Source organism: Cucurbita pepo, chromosome LG02 (assembly GCF_002806865.2).
Source record: "Cucurbita pepo subsp. pepo cultivar mu-cu-16 chromosome LG02, ASM280686v2, whole genome shotgun sequence".
Lineage (NCBI taxonomy): Eukaryota > Viridiplantae > Streptophyta > Magnoliopsida > Cucurbitales > Cucurbitaceae > Cucurbita > Cucurbita pepo.
This window is the reverse complement of record NC_036639.1, coordinates 11,820,518-11,841,965: the sequence shown is the minus strand read 5'-3', so window position 1 is coordinate 11,841,965 and position 21,448 is coordinate 11,820,518. Positions and strand designations below refer to the sequence as shown.

At 37.1% G+C, this 21,448-nt stretch overlaps 4 protein-coding genes across 6 annotated transcripts in view; 1 reads left to right on the top strand and 3 right to left on the bottom strand.

The window, feature by feature from the left end:
* The first annotated feature begins 228 nt into the window (after window positions 1-228).
* On the top strand, window positions 229-2,522 carry LOC111788853 (pentatricopeptide repeat-containing protein At3g02650, mitochondrial). 2 transcript variants are annotated; one of them, XM_023669409.1, is made up of 2 exons: window positions 229-322; window positions 453-2,522. In XM_023669409.1, the coding sequence occupies exon 2, from the start codon at window positions 543-545 to the stop codon at window positions 2,280-2,282; it is 1,740 nt and encodes a 579-aa protein (XP_023525177.1). In that variant the 5' UTR covers window positions 229-322; window positions 453-542; the 3' UTR covers window positions 2,283-2,522. The 2 variants fall into 2 exon arrangements, with proteins under 2 accessions (XP_023525177.1, XP_023525176.1); XM_023669408.1 differs by having other exon boundaries at window positions 448-2,522.
* Window positions 2,523-3,544: 1,022 nt separating this feature from the next.
* LOC111789342 lies at window positions 3,545-12,823 on the bottom strand. 2 transcript variants are annotated; one of them, XM_023670077.1, is made up of 3 exons: window positions 12,677-12,823; window positions 10,882-10,988; window positions 3,545-5,654 (listed from the first exon to the last, which is right to left on the bottom strand). In XM_023670077.1, the coding sequence occupies exon 3, from the start codon at window positions 5,591-5,593 to the stop codon at window positions 3,806-3,808; it is 1,788 nt and encodes a 595-aa protein (XP_023525845.1). In that variant the 5' UTR covers window positions 5,594-5,654; window positions 10,882-10,988; window positions 12,677-12,823; the 3' UTR covers window positions 3,545-3,805. The 2 variants fall into 2 exon arrangements, with proteins under 2 accessions (XP_023525845.1, XP_023525846.1); XM_023670078.1 differs by lacking the exon at window positions 12,677-12,823 and adding an exon at window positions 11,158-11,254.
* A 1,690-nt stretch (window positions 12,824-14,513) lies between these two features.
* On the bottom strand, window positions 14,514-16,435 carry LOC111785552 (F-box protein PP2-B10-like). Its single transcript, XM_023665952.1, has 3 exons — window positions 15,954-16,435; window positions 15,357-15,475; window positions 14,514-15,239 (listed from the first exon to the last, which is right to left on the bottom strand). The coding sequence occupies exons 1-3, from the start codon at window positions 16,293-16,295 to the stop codon at window positions 14,702-14,704; spliced, it is 999 nt and encodes a 332-aa protein (XP_023521720.1). The 5' UTR covers window positions 16,296-16,435; the 3' UTR covers window positions 14,514-14,701.
* A 3,663-nt stretch (window positions 16,436-20,098) lies between these two features.
* LOC111788485 (sugar transport protein 10-like) overlaps window positions 20,099-21,448 on the bottom strand; it is a 3,563-nt gene continuing 2,213 nt past the window's right edge. The window contains exon 3 of the mRNA XM_023668821.1: window positions 20,099-21,208. Coding sequence (XP_023524589.1) covers window positions 20,099-21,208 — 1,110 coding nt within the window. The remainder of the gene's footprint in view (window positions 21,209-21,448) is intronic.

Genomic DNA, 21,448 nt, shown 5'->3' with positions numbered 1-21,448 from the left:
AATTTATTATTTTAAAATTGTGGTATCACTCTTTTACATTTTATTTAGGTTTAAAATTAGTTTTAAAATAAAAAATTATTAGAATATTATAAATAAATAAATAAATAAACATGACCATAGACGAAGATTAAGATGATAGCTTAGATTTATTATTATTTTTTTTTGTAAAAAAAAAAAAAGTATTTTTAAATTTAATATTTGAATTAAAATAATTATGAGAGAGCAAAAACCCTGGTTTGTTGTTTCACTTCTCGGTTAGCCGCCGCACCTTAAACCTCCGCATCGATCTCCATTTCGCATTGTTTCATTCGAAGATTTCGAGGTAAGTGCTCAAATTTTTCTCTATTCTTGGTTTTTTTGTTTTGTGTTGTCGATTTGTTTCTTCTAGTTTGATCGAAGATTGTATATCGAAGATGTTGTCCCTGAATTCATTGCTTTGATTGGCAGTGAAGTTCATGGTGATGCAAATTGAGAGCATCACCATTTCCATTCGCACTGAGAAGTCTTTTGGTGTTTGAGAAGATCGCGAGTGCCATTACAGAATGTGGAGGTCGCTTGTGGCGGTTAGAGCTTCTCTATTGAGAGCTTCTCGGAGCGTAACCCGATACTCGGACGTGCCCTTATCCGACTCTGTAGTTCAGTTGCGACACTCGAGCACGTCGATCGCGGTTCCTGGATCCTGTTTCTTCAGAAGCTCTAGGTATTTTTCTCAACATTATTCTAGTTCTTCGGATTCTGAGTCGTCAGAGAATTTTAAATCGGTTTCAGCGGAAACGGTGGAGATTGGTGAAGGTGGTGATACGCAGGTTGAGAGCTATGTTGCTAGCGAAGATGTTCATGAGTTTGATGGGGAGTCTGTGGGTATTGAGGGAAATAGTGATCTCTTAGAGGAAAATATTGTAGTTTCTGCTGGGAATGGGGAAGAAGGGGAGGTTTGTGAGGTCAATGTAGAACAGCTAGAAAGTGTGCTATCTTTGATTCAGAGTACCGTTGATGGGTCATTTGAATCAAGTCTTGACGAAATGGGATTGAAGCTTCATGAGGATTTTATTTTGAAGGTGTTCGAAACCCCACATATTTTGGGTGAGAATTTGATTCGGTTTTTCCGCTGGGCTCTGAACAGTGATCCAGAGTTCAAAGTAACTACTCGTGTTGTAGATGTTCTTGTTCACTTGGTTTGCAGTGATCTTCGGCAAAGAAATGCTTATTCTTTGTGGGGTTTGATTAAAGAAATTGGTGAAAAGCAGAATGGTTTGTTGAATGCTGAGATTCTTAATCAGTTGATAGCATTTTTTTCAAAGTTGGGAAAAGGGAAAGCTGCTCTGGAAGTGCTCGACAGTTTTGAGAGTTTGGGCTGTGTTCCTAATGCCGAGTCGTACTATTTTACCGTAGAAGCGCTTTGCAGGCGCCTTTCTTATGATTGGGCTTGGCCAATCTGCAAGAAAATGCTTGATGCTGGAAGCTTGCCTGAAAGTAATAGAGTTGGTAAGATCATATCATGGTTTTGTAAGGGAAACAAATCCAAAGATGCCCATTCAGTTTACTTACTGGCAAAGGAAAAACGTCTGAACCTACCTCAGTCTTCTGTGAATTTCTTGATTAGTTCTCTCTGTCGAGACGACGAAACTGTTGAATTGGCTGTGGAAATGTTGAATGATTTTTCGAAGGAGGAGCGGAAACATGCCATTAAACCATACATGGTGGTCATCCGCAGTTTGTGCAGGAACAAAAATGCAAGCAAAGCAAAAACTCTACTTCTAAAGATGATTGCTGAAGGACCACCTCCAGGAAATGCAGCTTTCAACACTGTTATTAATGGATATTCGAAAGCTGGTGATTTAGAGGAGGCAATGGAGCTGATAAAACTGATGGAGAGTAGAGGGCTAAAGCCGGATGTTTACAGTTACACCGTCGTTATCAGTGGTTACGCAAATGGCGGTCAAATGAAGGAGGCGTACAAAGTCTTGGATGAGGCAAAGAAGAAGCACACTAAATTATGTGCTGTAACCTACCACACACTTATACGCAGTCACTGCAAACTTGAAGAGTACGACGCTGCGTTGAAGTTACTGAGTGAGATGAAAGACTTCGGAGTGCAGCCGAACGCAGATGAGTACAACAAGTTGATCCAATCTCTTTGCTTGAAGGCTTTAGATTGGAGAACTGCAACGAAGTTGCTTGAAGAAATGGAGGCAAATGGTTTGCATCTTAACGGCATTACCAGGGGTCTTATACGAGCAGTTCAGGATCTGGAAGAGGAAGAATTAAGCACTGCGGCTTAAGCACAACCAAATGGAGGCTCTTCCAGTAATTCGACCAAATGGAAGCCTATTCTAGTATTTCTCCTTCACGCGTAATACCTGTTTTTTTTCTGGGTGATATTAGATGATATTGCTAATAATTGGCACTGTCTTGTTCTATCCTGTTTCCAGTTATGTGAACGAAATTTTGTATTTCAGAAGGAAAACCCAAACCCTTTAATTCTTTATGTTAGACATAATTCTTGCTCTTAGATTGAATAATCTTCTTGTAGAGAGATGAGACTGCATTATGTTTTGATCAAGAGAATTTCCCAAGAATGGCTAGGTTGACAGTAGAGTTAAAAGAAAAGAAAAGGCGAGTATTCTAAGCCTGATTCTTAATCAATCAGCTGAGCTTTGCCACGATCAACTCGATCAAAGGATTCGATGTCAGTGGCAGATTCTACAATAACTTGCTCAAGTAAGTAAAAGCTGGGCTGTATATTGATTATGGAAAATGGAGTTCTTTGGATAGAAAATAGCGATTGGTTGGAGTCTGGATATGTTGGAGTCTGGATATGTGATGTCCCACATTGGTTGGGAGGAGAACAAATCATCATTTATAAGGGTGTGGAAACCTTCCCGGGACATTGGTTGGGAGGAGAACAAATCATCATTTATAAGGGTGTAGAAACCTTCCCCTAACAGACGCGTTTTAAGACGCGTTTTAAAGCCTTGAGGGGAAGCCCGAAAGGGAAAGCCTAAAGGACAATATCTACTAGCGGGATAAAGTCCAAAGAGGACAAGCCTTGAGGGGAAGCCCGAAAGAGAAAGCTCAAAGAGGACAATATCTGCTAGCGGGATAAAGTCCAAAGAGGACAAGCCTTGAGGAGAAGTCCGAAAGGAAAAGCCCAAAGAGGACAATATCTGCTAGCGGGATAAAGTCCAAAGAGGACAATATATCTGCTAGCGGGGAAAAGTCCAAAGAGGACAATATCTGCTAGCGGTGGATCTGGGGCGTGATCTCTCGCATCTGGAGATCTCTTGAGAAACTGGAGTGTNGGGCGTGATCTCTCGCATCTGGAGATCTCTTGAGAAACTGGAGCGAGATCTCTTGAGAAACTGGAGTGCAGTGCACTTATTATTTGCCATGATTAGTTGTCATGAGAAACAAATTTGATTGATATATGCTGATAATTGATCAAAATGGCTATCAATATTACTTTTCTTTTCCTTTTTCATCAAGTTCCTTGGCTAAGTAAGAAGCTGGCACAACCCAAATATGAAGCTAAAGAAAGAGAAGGGGCGAAGAATAAACGAAGATATATTAGTTCTCATAAATAATATACATATCGATATCGTGACAAGGAGTGGGAAACCTTAAAATGGCAGTTGATGAGGAAGAATGGTAAACTTAGAAAGAAACTATGTAATCAGGCCAAAATTAACTTGGTATCTTATTTTGGAACTAATGGTTACAGGAGAATTGACATTGCACAGACCACTAATTCTATTGCATTTCTGAGGGAACCATATATGTTATATATTCAACAGTCTACCGAATGTCACATTGGCATGGTGCACTTCTTTTGAGAGTGTCCCAACAAATGACAGCGACCACATTGTACAATCCTTTTCGGGCGTTTTAAATTTTCTACTCTTAGAACTTTCTTTTTCGGCCTTCCAGGTGGGCGACGAACTTTGGGAGGGCGTATTGTGATGTCAACCTTTGCCCCTCCTCCGCCCTCCGCCCCCTCGCCGGGTTCCTTCCACAGGCTCTTATCAGGAATTGGGAATATCATTTGTGAATAAGTTTGGCGAAAACTATCAACGGTGAAACATTGCTCAGCAAATACTTGAGCATTCTGCCCACAGGACATTAGAGCAGCTGCAGCATGAGCACAAGGCAGACCATATAGCTGCCAGCGACGACAAGAGCACACACGACTGTGTATCTCCACAATATTTGTCCGCTCGGTTGAGACGATTTCAAACTCAACTTCGTTTGCACGAAGTACTTGATAACAATGAGCATCTGCAATTGCCTCGGCAATTCGCTTCTCAGCAGAGGGTACGAGAATGGAGGTCCATCTCATTGCCATTTCACGCCGCTCGTTAAACCAAGATGCCATTTCATTCCGAATATGTTCCATCATCTGCACAATGGGGAGCTCGTGACACTCGAGTGCCCAATTATACAACAACTCTGTAACCCCTAAAGTAAAATGGCCATATCGCACACCTTCAAAATATGCTACAGCCCATAACTGGGGAGGGAAATGCTGAAACCACGTTATTACTTCTTGTGAGATCTCCACCATCTCCGCGATTTTGCTATCGAATTCAGCTGCAGTGAGAGCATAAACAGCATTCCAAAAAATGTTGACCAACTTCGTGTTTTTAAATGTATCACGAAAATTTTCGCTTACATAACGCAGACAGAATCCATGGAAGGCAGTCGGAAAATGGGTTTCGACTGCCTCCACAATGCCTCTTTGTCTTTCAGATAGTATTGTCAATCTAGGCATGCTATCAGTATTTACCCCAAGAAGCTTGCGCAACTCTGACATGAACCACATCCAATTTTCATCACTCTCCACATCAACAACTGCAATGGCCAATGGGAACAATGAATCATCCGCATCAACAGCAGCAGCACACAGTAAGGCTCCCAAGTATTTTCCTTTGAGATGTGCTTTGTCAAGTTCAAGAAGTGGCCTACAGGCATTTATAAACCCATATATTGAAGCACGATACGAAATAAACAGGCGCTGGAAGCAATTTTCTTGTCCAGTTGCAAAAACTGATGCAATGCTTCCAGGGTTTGTTTTCCTTACTTGTTCACAATAAGCAGGAAGAAGGCGATACCCTTCTTCAAAGGTTCCATGAAGTGCAGCCATGCTACGTTCTTTCCCACGCCAAGCTTGCATGTATGATACAGCGACTCCATGCTGATCACGAATATCCCGGAGAATTTCCTTGGGTTTGTACTGTGGATTATCTCTTACTTGTGCTGATACAGATCTGGCAACCCATCCCACAGAGGCTTGCTGATGATGAAGATTATGAACACCTTCACAAGTATGCTCACCATGTAGGGTTCTAACTGTAAAGGTTGGAACTCCAGGGCATTTTGCTACATGCACACGCCATGGGCAACCTTCCTTGGAGCACTTGGCTATAAATCGACTACGATCAGATTTAACAATTCGAATATCAAAATGCAAGGCTATAGCAATATCTTTCAACATTCTCCGGCAGGTTTCGACATCGGGAAATTCTTGTCCAATAACCAAGGTTTGGTCTACTAGACTAAGTGCAGTTTCAGATACAACTAAAGAATGATCAGCCATTTATCAGAGCAAGACAGGCACCAGCATCACATAATAGTATAAGAAACTCTACTGTAGCACGCTGCCACCAAAAGGGGAAAGAAAGTAGTGCATATTAGAGGGGAGGATACCATAATAAACAGCTGAGTTGAACAAAACAAACTGTCAACATCCTTTTGTTTAAACAAGAACTACTGGACAATATAACATTACAGACTACAGTCAATTACAGAACGCCAGGTTACTTTTGTTAAGAGAAACATCCGGACTCTACTTAATTATGCAAATAATGGAAGTTTTCCAGCATTAGGTAAGTCAAATCTACTGCTAGACAATATTTTACATGATTAGAACATATGTAACGAATTTATTAATTGATATTACAGTTCTAATATGACTGCACAAGGTGAGAATGTGGAGGATTCATGTACAATAATGATGATCGTCCCAATGATATCAAGCAGGTAAAAAAATCCATGCATCCGAAAGACAATTGTTTACCAACCTTTCAAATTTTTTATCTACCTCGGGACCAATGTATCAGAACAATTAATAATTTCAAGTTAGCAAATTGACCCAAAAACGGGTTAACAAGTTGAACACCTTCAATTAGATGTTTAGTAAGATGCTCCCAAAAATCAAGATCTTCTAGAGGAAGAGGTTGAGATGTGAATGAAGATCATTACCAGCAATGTAACAGATTCGGGCTCCAAAAAGAAAAGGAGGCCATGTAAAGGATCTGGTTTTGGAACATAAGCCTGTGTTTGGCATTTTCAAGAGAACAAGGTTGCTGTTATTGATTACAATCTTATAATGGAGTTGTGTAGCTCAATATTGAACTTTAAGGGCAAACAGTGCTCTGGGTGGGAAGGAGATAGAAGAGTCCACTACTAGCTAAATAGGCCATAGGAATCAAATGTTCATGTCCCAAAAAATGTCCAGATCTAAATTTTAAGAAAATAGCCACGTATATATGACTAAAATTTAAAGTCTATGAATACTCCTTAATAAAACATGGAAACCGAGAAATCTAAAGAAATAATTTAATAAATAAATGAGTATTTTCACTATTCTTAAATAAGTTATAGGCCTCATTAGTAGCAGTAAGGTCATATTGGTATTTTCTTTGTTGATATATATATATTTTTTTATGTTTCATTGATATGTATACAATAAATCAGAAATATCAATGAACACTTAATACTAGTGTCAAACACCAATTTAGAGATATATTGACTAGTGAACAATCCATCCTTGTACCTTCTTTTAGACCTAGCAAAAGAATGTTCAGAACAAAAAAAGGGCCTCCATTCCAAATCTGTCCGAAGTCATCACTTTTTTTAAATGGAATCAAGGGACTCAATGACCTTGCTCTCATCCAACAACCAATTTGATATTATCTTAAATTTTGGGTTGTGAGATTGGGGAATGAACATCTCTGGTGCCTATGCTTCAACCTATTGTTCTTTCCCCTGGTTTCAGAGATCAACTTTTATGGTCCTTCGAACCATTTGGGTGCTTCTCTTGTAAGTCCTATTTATTCACTTGATCTCCTTTTCAGCTCCATCCTCAGCTTGTTCTTTCTTCACCTCCTTGTGCAAAATAAAAATCTCCAAGAAAATATTCAATTATTTGATTGGTTGGTTGTTTTAGGAATGATTAATACCTCGGATGTTTTTAGAAAACCTCCTCTTGAGCCTTAGGCCCAAAATGGTGTGTATTATGTAGTGAGGGTAAGGATATAAATCACTTATCATGCTTCTGTCCTTTCCCCACCACAGTGTGTTGATGTTATAGTTGGGATCCTCTTTCTAGAGGACAAGGTCAAGTTCCCTGACAATTTGCTTATTTATTATGCAATTTTGTGATTTACTTGGCTGGAAAGGAAGATTTCACAAGCAAAACGTTTGCAGGAGAACTTGTGGAACTCAGCGTACTTTCTTTTTAAATTGTACTTTATCTTTTGTTACAGGGGTTCTTTTGTGTTATTTGGTCTTGTATATTCTTATTGAAAGTTGAAATCTTATTAAAATAAATAAATAATAAAAGGATACCTTTAAGTATTGAAGTGGATAAGGAACAAAAGATGTTTTGGGTTAAAAAAGTAGTTCTCAAACTTTGAGTGGGATTGAACTATAGTCATTACTAAATTAAACTCACACAGTTTGGATTGCAATTGTGGAAGGCTAAAGAATTGAAGTGGATATGAAAGGTAGGCAGGGGATACTCCATCCCATGAGAATAAGTCAATAATCAGATGGAAATATAAGCTGGAAGTTGATGAGTTATGCAATGTTGAAGGACAGAAAGAAGTGAGAGACCTCATAAAGGTGGTGATGGACTCTCTTATAAAAGGTAGGCAAGGCCTTAATCCTTCCTCCAAATATTGGTGAACCGTCTCAGTAAGTGTTTCTTTAAAAAAATGAATAACCGAACTTTTATGGAGAAAAAAATAAAAGAATACACCGACATACACAAATGAAGCCCACATAAAAGGGAGTCAATCAAGGGAGCTTCAATCAAGTAAAATACGACCTTGTGAATAATTACAAAAAGACCCTTTCACTGAAGCCCAAAGAGAAAAATAGTCTTATAAGATCTCTCTCACCCTTGAAGATTCCATTATCATTTACCAAACATAGAATCTAGGAGGTTATCCCATGTATCGAGCAGAGAACTTAAAGGGTTTTAAATGTTGGCAAAAATCCCTACACATTCATCACTTAATTTGTCAGACACCATCCTCATCTCCTCCCATGGGAACCAAACGACATCCCTTCACCACTATCAAGCACTTCAAGGAAGCATTAGATCTAACAAAAACCATAAAAAATTTCAATTTATGGGCATCCATTGCAAAATATCTTTAGTTCTCAGTATGCTCGTAAAATGAACATTGGTGGCCTAGTTCTTACTTTTGGGACTCTCCAAATGGAAGCTATCGATCTACATCTTCTTGGGCACCTAATGTCTAGGAAATTGGGGTCATGGCCCAGTTCTTACCAGGCAATGAAGATAAAGAAGCATGTATTTGCCTGAACAAGGTGAAGAGGCTCCCCTCAGCATTATGGGTTAACATAGAACAAAGCTATCCGGCAAAGTAAAATTTGGAGACTCCATGTGAAGAAAGGTAGAAATAAAGATGAGATCCATGTAGAGAAAGAAACAAATATCAGATTCTAGGCAGAGAAAGTCAGAAACAAAGATGCCCTTGGAGAAAGACCATTGTGGCCTAACCTTCAGGCCATTAAACTGAATGAGGCCATTACAGCCCAACCAAATATATTTCTTTTCAAATATGGTAGTTCATAGCAACTGAAATGCACAAATGGTGAGTGCTTTTCTAAGAAGCTTGTTAGGATATCACCCAGGCGGTGGGAATGCGCTTCATAAAGAACCCTGTTATACCCATTTGTAAGTTTTTCTTTCCTAACAAGAGATGAAATGATTCACAGCTGAAATGCAAAGAAAAGAGACAAATTAGAACATTGTAATCGCAAAACCATGTGTATCTTCTTTAGATTGGGGCCTCATTCCCCTCTTTCATGTAGTAAAATTGCTTGTTGGCTTCACCTTGGTAATGATTCTCTCTCTTCTCTCTCTCATCTCTCGCCCCCAACAATCCATTGCCAGCTACCATGGATTATGTAATCAAGACCATCAACAACAGAGATGAGTATTCACTTCCCGAGTGGTCACTCATCAGAGAAAAACCCAGAAGGAGGGCCAAGAGGGAGTGTGTTGTCAGGAAGCTACAGCCAACCCTAAGAAGACCTAGATTCTGAAAAGAAAAAAAAAGAAGAAAAGACTATGACATGGTACATGAGAGCTTTCTTCTTTTATGGTTGGTCATCCCTTCACAAGGGAGAAAAAAACTNTGCCAGCTACCATGGATTATGTAATCAAGACCATCAACAACAGAGATGAGTATTCACTTCCCGAGTGGTCACTCATCAGAGAAAAACCCAGAAGGAGGGCCAAGAGGGAGTGTGTTGTCAGGAAGCTACAGCCAACCCTAAGAAGACCTAGATTCTGAAAAGAAAAAAAAAGAAGAAAAGACTATGACATGGTACATGAGAGCTTTCTTCTTTTATGGTTGGTCATCCCTTCACAAGGGAGAAAAAAACTCTATGACCGAACTTTATTAGAACTTTCGTATGGTCCCTGTGTCTTCAAGGACAGAGAGAAATGCTTTGACATCTTTGATTTCTTATCTTTACTGGGCCTCTCAAGGTATAAAAATTGACATATTTTCATAGTCATAGCTTATCTTCTTTTTATGTGGCTGTTTAGTTAAAGTGCTACTTGCTCTACTTTGGGAAGTCTGGAACAAAAGAAAGTCTACACCCTTCCAGACAAGCTGTGGGGACGATGAGACATTGAGATCTATGACATGTTTAAGGCTACTTTATGAAGTGTTTTTTCTCTGAACCTTTTTAAATATGGGGGTTTATTTTAGGACGAAATTTATGAAATCCCTATGGCTATCTTTTTAAGTATATGCCTCATCTCCCTTTTGTTTTATGTGCCATTTTCTTCATAGCCATGGTATTTTTCCAGTAAAAAAGAAACAAATACGTATCCAAACCAAGCATCAAACTGGTTCTAATAGCCTTCAACAAGTTCACAAAGGACAATACAAGTTCTTTTAATCCAAGTTGATTAGGATTAGAGTTTATATAGCTACCCTTTGTATTATAGCCTTTCTATCAGTCTCAGTTAAAAAAATTTGCCCCTTCAGGACCTCCGTGTATGATGTGTTCTCTATTACAGAAACAGTTCTCAGCAGCTTCAGCACTAATCATGAATTTCAGCCCCTCAGTTATATACTACAAATATCATTGCCCAACCATGAATATTCACAAAAACCCAACTACTATATGCTGGTCTTTTTCCCTACAAGAAGGGAACGGACATAAATTTCAAGGAAAAAGGGAAAACAAATGCATGGGGTCTGGTGGAAATATGTCACCACAGCCTCCAGATAAAGGATTCTAAGAGTACCATTTGCTTGAAGCTAGTATGAGATAAGTAGAAGATCACCAGAAAAGGGACTACAAAGCGGAATTATTTCAACTTCTATTTGTAGCAATAAGATGCAAAAATAGGGAAGATTTTATCCTCGGCTACCCTATATGGGAACAGCCCTCATTTAAGACAAACACACAAATTACTCAATGATGATACAATGCAATAATTCTCTGTTAGAGAGTCCAGAGAGATGTTAAAAATGGTCTATTTTACTTTTCCTATCATTCAAACAGAATCCAAAATGCAAAATCCACAAAGTGAAGTAAAATAGAACTTACCTAAAAGCTAAGGTAGTTGATTTGCGCGCAGAATCCAACACCTTCAAAGAAACGCGACAGTAGTCCTATGTCTTCAAATATCAAAATGTCTTTTTAAGATAGCAACACTGTAAAATAAAATCAACAATTAATTTCAAGCAAGGAAGTGGATCGAGGAAAGAATTTGGGTTCTCCGATAGAAAATTTACAGATGATAGAAGAAAACAATTGAAACACTAATTAATGTCAGTTGGTAAAAAGAAAAAAGAAGAAAATTCGAGATAGGAAGAGAGATACCTGAGCAGAAGGAGGAGGAAGAGAATTGATGAAGCGGCGGCGGTGGCGACGGCGATGAGGCGACGGCGACAAGAGAGAAGTGGTGAGAGAAGGGCGTAGTGGAAGAGTACAGTCGAGAAGAGAAGGGTATGGTGTGAATTAGTTAGGCATTAGAGGGCATATGCGTCATTTCACATATATTAAAGTCAAGGAAACAGTGACATTTATATATTCAAATATTTATAGAAGGATTGGAATGATAATTACAAACAATATAATATTATATAAAATATAACATATTTAATAAATTTTGTAGTAGAAATTAACTAATTATAATTATAATTATTCTCGCTCATACTTTAAATTAAATTATAGTACTCACTTGCCATAAAATTTGAGGTGTATATGGAAGAAGTTTTTTTATTTCCATTTAAATCTCATATTTTAATGCGTAACGTCTCTGAATTTTCCATTTATCATCGTGGGAATCGGGTAGAAATGTTATTAATTATTTGCAATAAGATAACTTTTTTAATTATATATATTTATTTAAAAAGAATTTAAAGAATAATTTTTCATTTTCAATAATATTTTGTAAAGAAAAATATAATATAATATTGAACGTAATTTTTAAAAACTAAAATTTATAATTAATATAGTCGTCTAGTTAATGAAGAGAAATCAGTTAGCTAATGAAGATATATATTCGTGGGCCTTAATTAGCTGATTAAATAGACATCTCTACATAAAATATGTGTTCTCGAACAAAAGTTACAAGGTTGAACCTCTTACATTGTATATCGTTTAACTAAAAAAAAATTTAGATCAATATCATAATATTAATGATTCAAGAACACGTGAAGTTATGATATTATTATTGACATTTGGTTGACGTAAGTCATGTATATAATTTAATATTGTAAAGTGACATCAACTACTGTAACGCCTCGTTCTGATTTGGATCAGGGTTCAAAATTCATATTCGACACCTAATAGCCTCGAGATTCCTCTGCATCCTTGATGACCTAGTCACACATGCTCCGAGTGTGAGAATTGTACTCACCAACCAACACAAGTCATTTTAACATGTTTTGTCTTTACTCACATGCTTTCTAAGAGAACTCCCGAGACGCCACCTAACACAGAATTGCTTTAAGCAAATCATGCTTAACTTTGAAGTTTCTATGATCGAGCAATTCTTTTAAACCTTTCTTAGTTATCCTGTAGATATGCTCTCGGTTCATTCATGTACTACTTTGATAAGCAATAAACAATGCCATCATATTATAGTATAGACACACAACTACACCAATTAAACATGCAAATTAACATGACTATCCACCGGTAAGCCACTACATATAAGTTATTCATTAATTGACATCATTTAACAGACTTAAGCGAACATGAAACTATGCACAAGATTTATTACTGTCCATTCTAACACAACAATATATTTAGTCGGTAAAGTTGTCTACCACATACACGGTTAGCTATGTGTAATATAAAAAAAGAAGAAAATTCGAGATAGGAAGAGAGATACCTGAGAAGAAGGAGGAGGAAGAGAATTGATGAAGCGGCGGCGGTGGCGACGGCGATGAGGCGACGGCGACAAGAGAGAAGTGGTAAGCGAAGGGCGTAGTGGAAGAGTACAGTCGAGAAGAGAAGGGTATGGTGTGAATTAGTTAGGCATTAGAGGGCATATGCGTCATTTCCGATATATTAAAGTCAAGGGAACTGTGACATTTATATATTCAAATATTTATAGAAGGATTGGAATGATAAATACAAACAATATAATATTATATAATATTTAATAAATTTTGTAGTAGAAATTAACTAAAATATTTTAGAATAAATTTTTAGATGATAATTATAATTATAATTATTCTCGCTCTTACTTTAAATTAAATTATAGTACTCGCTTGCCATAAAATTTGAGGTGTATATGGAAGAAGTTTTTTTTGTTTCCATTTAAATCTCGTAACGTCGCTGAATTTTCCATTTATCATTGTGAGAATCGTGTAGAAATGTCATCAATTATTCACGATAAGATAACTTTTTTAATTATATATATTTATTTAAAAAGAATTTAAGAAATAATTTCAAATTTTCAATAATATTTTATAAAGAAAAATATAATATAATGTTGATTTATAATTAATATAGATTTCCTACTTCAATTTATTAAGTATATATATATATATATATATATTTATATTTATATTTATATATAAAAACGAGATAGGGCGAGGTTAGACAAAAGACGATGATGGAGAATATAATCCTTATTCTTGTTCTTGTACTCGTCTCCGTTTAGCTAATGAAGAGAAATCAGTCTCGCCTCCTTTTCTCGATTTTTGTTTAAACCAAAATTCTTTGTTCATTTTAGAGAGGTCTTCAATTAGCTGATTAAATAGGCATCTCTACATAAAATATGTGTACTCGATCAAAAGTTACAAGGTTGAACCTCTTACATTGGATATCGTTTAACTAAAAAAAATTTAGATCAATACCATAATATTAACTCACATATTGTGCCTTGTTTATTGATTTTAATGATTCTAGAACACGTGAAGTTATGATATTATTATTGACATTTGGTTGACGTAAGTCATGTACATAATTTAATATTGTAAAGTGACATCAACTACTGTAACGCCTCGTTCTGATTTGGATCAGGGTTCAAAATTCATATTTGACATCTAATAGTCTCGAGATTCCTCTGCATCCTTGATGACCTAGTCACACATGCTCCGAGTGTGAGAATTGTACTCATCAACCAACATAAGTCATTTTAACATATTTTGTCTTTACTCATATGCTTTCTAAGAAAACTCCCGAGACGCCACCTAACACAGAATTGCTTTAAGCAAATCATGCTTAACTTTGAGGTTTCTATGATCGAACAATTCTTTTAAACCTTTCTTAGTTATCCTATCCTTAAGATTGCTCTCATTCGGATGTGCTCCCAGTTCATTCATGTACTACTTTGATATGCAATAAACAATGCCATGATATTATAGTATAGACACACAACTACACCAATTAAACATGCAAATTAACATGACTATCCACCCGTAAGCCACTACATATATTGGTATGACTCAATCACAATGAGACATGTCATACATAACGTCGCTTCTTATACTTGCATTGAAAAACCGTCTTAATCTTTCTATGGTTAACAGACTTAAGCGAACATGGAACTATCCACAAGATTTATTACAGTCCATTCTAACACAACAATATATTTAGTCGATAAAGTTGTCTACCACATACACGGTTAGCTATGTGTAATATGCAATATATAAGAATCGAAAGTGTGTATTTTCATTGATATTCACTTTGGGATATAAATCAAATCACGAAGGAAAGAATATTAAGATATAATATCTAAGATATATTCTCCGATTAGAATTATCCAAAACATATTGGTCTCCATTCCTTACTATATATCTGATACATATATAGCCTCACAAAATTCAAAGACAAGCTCTCAAAAATTTACCCTGTGAAATGATTCGCTTCATCTTGAATTCTCACTATTAGTATCGTTCTTCTATAATTAGGTCTTCAAGTCTTTTGGCCTGATTTCAATTCCCTGTATAAGCAAACCGCTCTTCCAATGCCCACCCTTGACCTCCAACACGCTCATCTCCAGCTCCCCATTGACCCCCCCATCATGGAAGAACACACCAAGCTGAACCTCGAGCCACCCGTCCTCCCTCTCCTTCGGGACGACGCGGTGACTGCAGTCCTCGGCTGGGGCATTGTTCCTGGTGGTTTCATTTGGCATAGCTACCTGTGTGCCGATTGTGACGCGTCGTCTGTTAAGGTTGAAAAGGCCGATCCCCCTCGACACAATTGGGTGGCGCTGTCGCCATTCACTATCTACATTCTCTAAATAAACCGTTTGCTCGGTTGCTTCGGACCCGACAAGGCCGACTCCAACCTTGACGGGCTGGCGTTGGAAGCCGTTGGTTGTTAGTAGCCTGAACACCATATAGGCTGCATATAATGTGCCTGGTGATAGCATTTCTGTATCTATCTTGCCCCTGATCTCAAGCCAACATACGCTCAGTAGCTCTGCTAGCTCCACAAACCTGTTCATTATCACAATTCATGATCAAATAATGCCTCGATATTCATACTCTTATGAACTAAAAGTGATTCTAAACAGCTTATGAACTACTAATGGTGGATTAAGAGACGGGATTAACCTTGATTCAGGATCAGAAGTCCATCTCCAATACCTTGGAGCATCGCCCCAGGCAATGAAGAGCTCTCTTGGAGCGATCATGAAGCATTTCTTCCCTGTTTTTTTATCCAGTGAGAAGCTCTGAAATTCAATTAAAAAACGCAAAAAATAGGGATTAGTTCATTTTTTAAAGTGAAAAGTGGATTGAATCCAAAAGAAAAAGTGATCCCTTTATGAACAGTTCCAATTTCTACTCTAAATTAAGACAAAAAGTCAACCGAGATTACAAAAAAGTGTTCTATCAATTTAAAACAGAAGCGTAACAAGAACAATTCATGAATAATTTGAAATCGCGCTTTTCAAAACCTAAATATTTCACAATTTCTTCACAATTTCCCTAAATTTGAAATCGCGCTTTTCAAAACCTAAATATTTCAAAATTTCTTCACAATTTCCCTAAATTTGAAATCACGCTTTTCAAAACCTAAATATTTCAAAATTTCTTCACAATTTCCCTAAATTATCGCAGGAAGATGAGCGTGGATGAATCAAATAATGGCAGTCTCATTTCAATCCGACCAGATAATTAAACAAGAATTTGTAGCGGTGCAATTATTACCTTAGCGCCGCCGTGGATTAGAACAGGGACGCGGCAGAGATGGAAATAGAGCTCTTTCTTGGAAGCAAAAGGAGGAAAAATCTTCGAAACAGCGTCGGAAATTTCCTCGCCATATTCCAGCGGCAGAAAGCGTTCCCAAACGGCGTCAGCTTCAGCGGCGGATCGAAAAGTGGAGGACACGGAAGCGGAGCGGCACACATCTTGAGGAGAAGTGAAGGAGAGTATGTGAGCGATGCAGCCTTCAGGAAGCGCCGAAAAGTCAACCGCCCCGCCGGACCAAATTCCGCCGCCGTCCGCGGCGGCTTTACCCTTATCCTTGCCCTTTCCCTTTCCCTTTCCCATTGAGAGGATTGAATTGTGCTTGTGGTGGCGCGTCGGTGGAAGAAATGAGAAGGGAATTCAAGATTTTATAGAGAATCAGAGAGGAAAAGAGGAAGCTTAGCGGTTAAGGTTGGAGTATTTATTGAAGAAATCGTCGGTTCTTCTCTGTCTGCTTCTACTTTCCCAACCATCACTCTCTTTCCCAATAAATTATTAAATTCTCGTCATGACAACGCCACCTCCATCAATTCAACACNTAATCAGAGAGGAAACGAGGAAGCTTAGCGGTTAAGGTTGGAGTATTTATTGAAGAAATCGTCGGTTCTTCTCTGTCTGCTTCTACTTTACCAACCATCACTCTCTTCCCCAATAAATTATTAAATTCTCGTCATGACAACGCCACCTCCATCAATTCAACACAATTCGTATATATATTTTGAAGTTAATCATAACTTACTCTAAAATTAGTTCGGATCGAATTGAAACCATATATTTATTAGACGTTAAACACCCCTTAAAAAATTTCGGTCAATTCAATTCCGACAAATTCTCCGTTANATTAAACACCCCTTAAAAAATTTCAGTCAATTCAATTCCGACAAATTCTCTGTTAGATTACCGAGTTGAATTTGATAGTCATTTTTTATAATTGNGTTAAACACCCCTTAAAAAATTTCGGTCAATTCAATTCCGACAAATTCTCCGTTAGATTACCGAGTTGAATTTGATAGTCATTTTTTATAATTGTTTATTCTCGTAACCAAATGTACCGATATCTAAAATAGAGTGAGGTGTGGTCACTCGGGAAGATGCATTTTTACTTTGGTACGACTAGGATGAGACATTAGTTGTCGGATTGCTCGTTTAGTTGTTTTATCGAAGCTTTTTATTTGGGGTCATGGTTTTGCCCTTGTTTTCTGCGATTCCAGCTAATATCAACCAACTTTATGATATGGATGAAAAAAAAAAAAAATGCAAGAGAGAATAGCAAAGATTTTCGAGAGATTTTTTACTTTTAGGTTACATATTCAGTCGAGCGACTCAGTGACTAAATCATTCATTTTGTGAATAAAAAAAATCTATTTGTCATAGTCGTACTTTGATAACAGTGAACTTGCGATTATGCGGCACTCATTTCTAGCAACAAGTGAGTTAAGCCTATTCGTTCTTGCGTCGCCTGCAGCCAAGCGACGTATGCTTGAGCCTCTGGCCTCGGTTCAAGAAGAAAGTTTTAGAAAACGAGGCAGAGAGTTTTGAAAGCTTTGATAAATTGAAATTGGTGTTACATGGTCACCTACTGCAAGGTAGGGAGAAGTTACCGGTTTTAGATTTTTAAAAAATATTTTGAAATTGGAAATCTTAATTTAAAGTTTAAAAATAAATAATCTATATTTATTTAAAAAATTAAAATAAATAATTGTTGAGAGTTTTATGGTAAATAAATGAAAAAAATTATATGATATGGTAACTTAAAATTGATTTGAATTTTTGTTTTTTTTTATCAATATAATTAAATTTTATAGAAAAAAAATGGAAACAATTGTGTAATTTATTGACTATATCAATGCCGACAAATTCCATAACCTGAATATAATATATAGTTTTATATTAATTAATATAATATAATATAATATATAGTTTTGTATCAATTAATATAATATATAGTTTTATATCAATTATTTTATTACTTGGGAATTTGTGACATATTTATATCTATGGTTTATACAAAGAATGCAAGGCACAATTAAATTAAGGTAAATAAATTCGTAATTTAACATTTATTTTATTGTTCACGTTTTCTCCAACAAAATAAAAGAAAATAAAAAGAAAACAAGACACTTATTGTTTTTAAATAACTTCCTTTTCAATAATAATAATAATAATAATAAATAAATAATGTCGTTATACCGCTTCTAAAAACATAATTCTCGTTATATAACTATTTAATTTAAAAAAAATTAATTTCATAAATACTACTCCATTCAATAATTAAGCCCAGATTTAAAAATTAAAAAAATTTAAATAGTTATGTTCGACACTTAATAATCCTGACATTTCTGGTCCCATGCTTATAATATAGATTAAGATTTAGAATTCAGATGGGACACCTAATGACTTTGACATTCTCCGCCCTATGCTCATAATTCAAATGAAGATTCGAAAACTTGATACCTAACGACTAACAAATCCGCTGTAACATAGTTATGTTACTTATGTTAAGAATCAAAAATAGAATTGGGATCTAAGGTGTGGATTCTCATTAATATTCATAATGTTTAAATACGATACAAGCTACGAACTAATACTCACACTGAACGTAGAGTACTCCAAGTATCGAGTGAGGTCTCGATTAAAATTTGTAAAAATAAAAAAGGGAAAATAAAATATGGATTTGTTTAAGTCACCATGAAGGCACATGTTTAAAAAGGCAAGTTTTTATGGGTAATAATAGTAATTTAATAAAATGGGTTTGATTTTAGGAAAAGAAAAAGAGAGGAAAAAAAAAAAAGGTATTCCTTTTTGAGTCGGAGTCCATCTCATAAAGACATAAAAGGAAGGGCAGTTGGTTCAAGCTGACCAATTTTTTAGTTATTTTTTTCTTATTTTACAATTATTATTATTATTATTTTCCTTTTTCATTTTAATAATTATGATTTTTAGAGCTTTCTTACGATAAAAGCAGGATCCCCTTTACTTATACCCGTCTCTATTCTTAATAACAAAGTTTTCAATTCTTTAATACACGATCCTGAAAGATATAGATTAAAACAGACAATATTTATTAGCTATGAATTTTTAGAGGTATATTTTAAAAAATATTTAATTTTTTTCGAATATATAAATTATTATTATTTAACTAGTTTCATAAAAATTATTAAAATCTCAATTTTACAAATATATGGATAAAATTTTAATATTAAAAAATAGAAATTGAAATTTAGGGACACTAAACTCATAAAATGAAACATTGTGACACTATTTCGGGACATTTTACATTTTGGCTCTTGCCACAATTTTGGTGAATGGTCATACACCTTCGTACTGACCCAATATGAAATGGTAAAGGTATGAGGTAAAGGTATCTAGGATGAAGAAGGCATGTAAATGGAGGATATGACTAGTTGTCAACTTCTCCCTATATCCAATAGCCGTTGTTGTTGCCTTTTTGTTTGCTATCACATATAACACCAATTTCAAAACTTTCTAAAACTTTCTTGAACCGAGGCCAGAGGCTCGAGTATACGTCGTTTGGCCATAAGCAACGAAATCTCTTTGCCATCATTTTCTAAAACTTTCTTGAACCGAGGCCAGAGGCTTGAGTATACGTCGTTTGGCCATAGGCAACGCAAGAGTGTGACAGCCAAGGAGAGTTACACGAATTAACCGAGACCACATTTACATGAGAGCAATCCTAACTAAGAATACAAATTGGTGGTTTGATCACAAATGTGTCAATTTTTTTTTTTTTTTTTTTNCTAAGAATACAAATTGGTGGTTTGATCACAAATGTGTCAAATTTTTTTTTTGGGTAGTTTACAACCAATAAGGGATGACCCATAATAAGAAGTCGTTGTTCTGTGATTGTGGTAGGTCCCTCACTTTCATTACATCGATATTGATTGCCTCGCGAAATCGCAATAGAGTAACGTAGCTTATGTTGATTTATGGACATAATTTTCACTCTTAGTAACGAAAAGTAGCGAGCCACTTTAGAACGAGAGTTCAATCAAAATTGTCAAACCGACCTAAAAGTTTCATTAACAATCAAAATTCAAACAATACCATACTCTCCTCTCCTCTCCTTATTGCAATAACCTTAAATTCTAAAAAAAANCCTTGCCATAGAGCTCGACATTGGAAGCATGATGATGGCCAATGACAGCATCGTCCGGAATGAACTTCCCCCAAAACCAGTGAGCCTTCCACGCACCGTTCATCTCCTCAATTGGGACATTCTTTGTCTCAGGCAAGAAGAAGTGTATGAAAACGGTCATAACCGCCACAAACCCTGCAAAGAAGAAGAACAGTCCAAACTTCATGTGGCAAAGCATTGACAAGAACAGTTGACCTATGAAGAAAGTCAACAACATATTGACCGACACGTTGATTGCTTGACCCGCCGACCGAATCTCGAGCGGGCAGATCTCACTTGGCACCAACCATCCTAACGGCCCCCACGACCACGCGAACCCTGCCACGTAGACACAGATTAGAAACAGTAAGATATCAGCCTCTTTTCCTCCCGACATTGATCCTTCACCGTTGACTCCAAAATTCTTCCATATCATCAATCCCACAGCAATTTGGGAAATGAACATCTGTATCCCTCCTTCCAGGAACAAAAACTTCCGACCGAACCTGTCCACTGTCACGATCGATACGATCGTCGCCAAGACATTGACCGCGCCCGAGATCACCGCAGACATGAGCGATGCGCTGTCACCGAACCCGAGAGTTTTATACAGAACCGGTGCGTAGAATGTAATGACATTGATTCCTGTGAGCTGCTGGAAGAATGGGATGAACATGCATATCACAAGCTGAGGCCTGTATCTTGGCTGCATGATGTTCTTCCAAGGGTGTTGCACTTTCTTTGCAGCCTCACATGCGTCCACAAGGTCTTGAAATTCCTCGTCCACATCATCCAAACCTCTAATCTTTTTCAACATCTGCTTCGCCTTCTCCGTGTTGCCTCGCTCGAGGATCGAGTTGGGGGTGTCGGGTAGGAACAGCGCGCCAACGCTCATCATGATTGCTGGCACGGCTGCAAGGGCTAAGGACAGCCTCCATCCCCATCCGCCTTTGATCTGTGCTGTTCCGTAGTTGATTAGATTTGCCACAAAGATCCCTATGGTAATGGCCATTTGGAAGCCGATGTTTAGAGCTCCTCTGATTTTTGCGGGTGCCATTTCCGAAAGGTAAACTGGAACCGACTGCGTTAGAAGATATGATGGGTTAGACATTGATTAGACGCAGAGCTATCGTATCTATGATGGGTTAGACATTGACCAGACGCAGAGCCATCGTATCTATGATGGGTTAGACATGGACCAGACGCAGAGCCATCGTATCTATGATGGGTTAGACATGGACCAGACGCAGAGCCATCGTATCTATGATGGGTTAGACATGGACCAGACGCAGAGCCATCGTATCTATGATGGGTTAGACAT

What these genes read in the sequence shown, in the direction of transcription:
- LOC111788853 (XM_023669409.1), top strand. Translation starts at nt 543, where the DNA reads ATGTGGAGGTCGCTTGTGGCGGTTAGAGCTTCTCTATTGAGAGCTTCT.
- LOC111789342 (XM_023670077.1), bottom strand. Translation starts at nt 5,593, where the DNA reads ATGGCTGATCATTCTTTAGTTGTATCTGAAACTGCACTTAGTCTAGTA.
- LOC111785552 (XM_023665952.1), bottom strand. Translation starts at nt 16,295, where the DNA reads ATGGGAAAGGGAAAGGGAAAGGGCAAGGATAAGGGTAAAGCCGCCGCG. An exon ending in TAATCCACGGCGGCGCTAAG is followed by an intron (nt 15,476 to 15,953) that starts GTAATAATTGCA and finishes ATTGAATTTCAG; the next exon opens with AGCTTCTCACTGGATAAAAA. An exon ending in ACTTCTGATCCTGAATCAAG is followed by an intron (nt 15,240 to 15,356) that starts GTTAATCCCGTC and finishes GATAATGAACAG; the next exon opens with GTTTGTGGAGCTAGCAGAGC.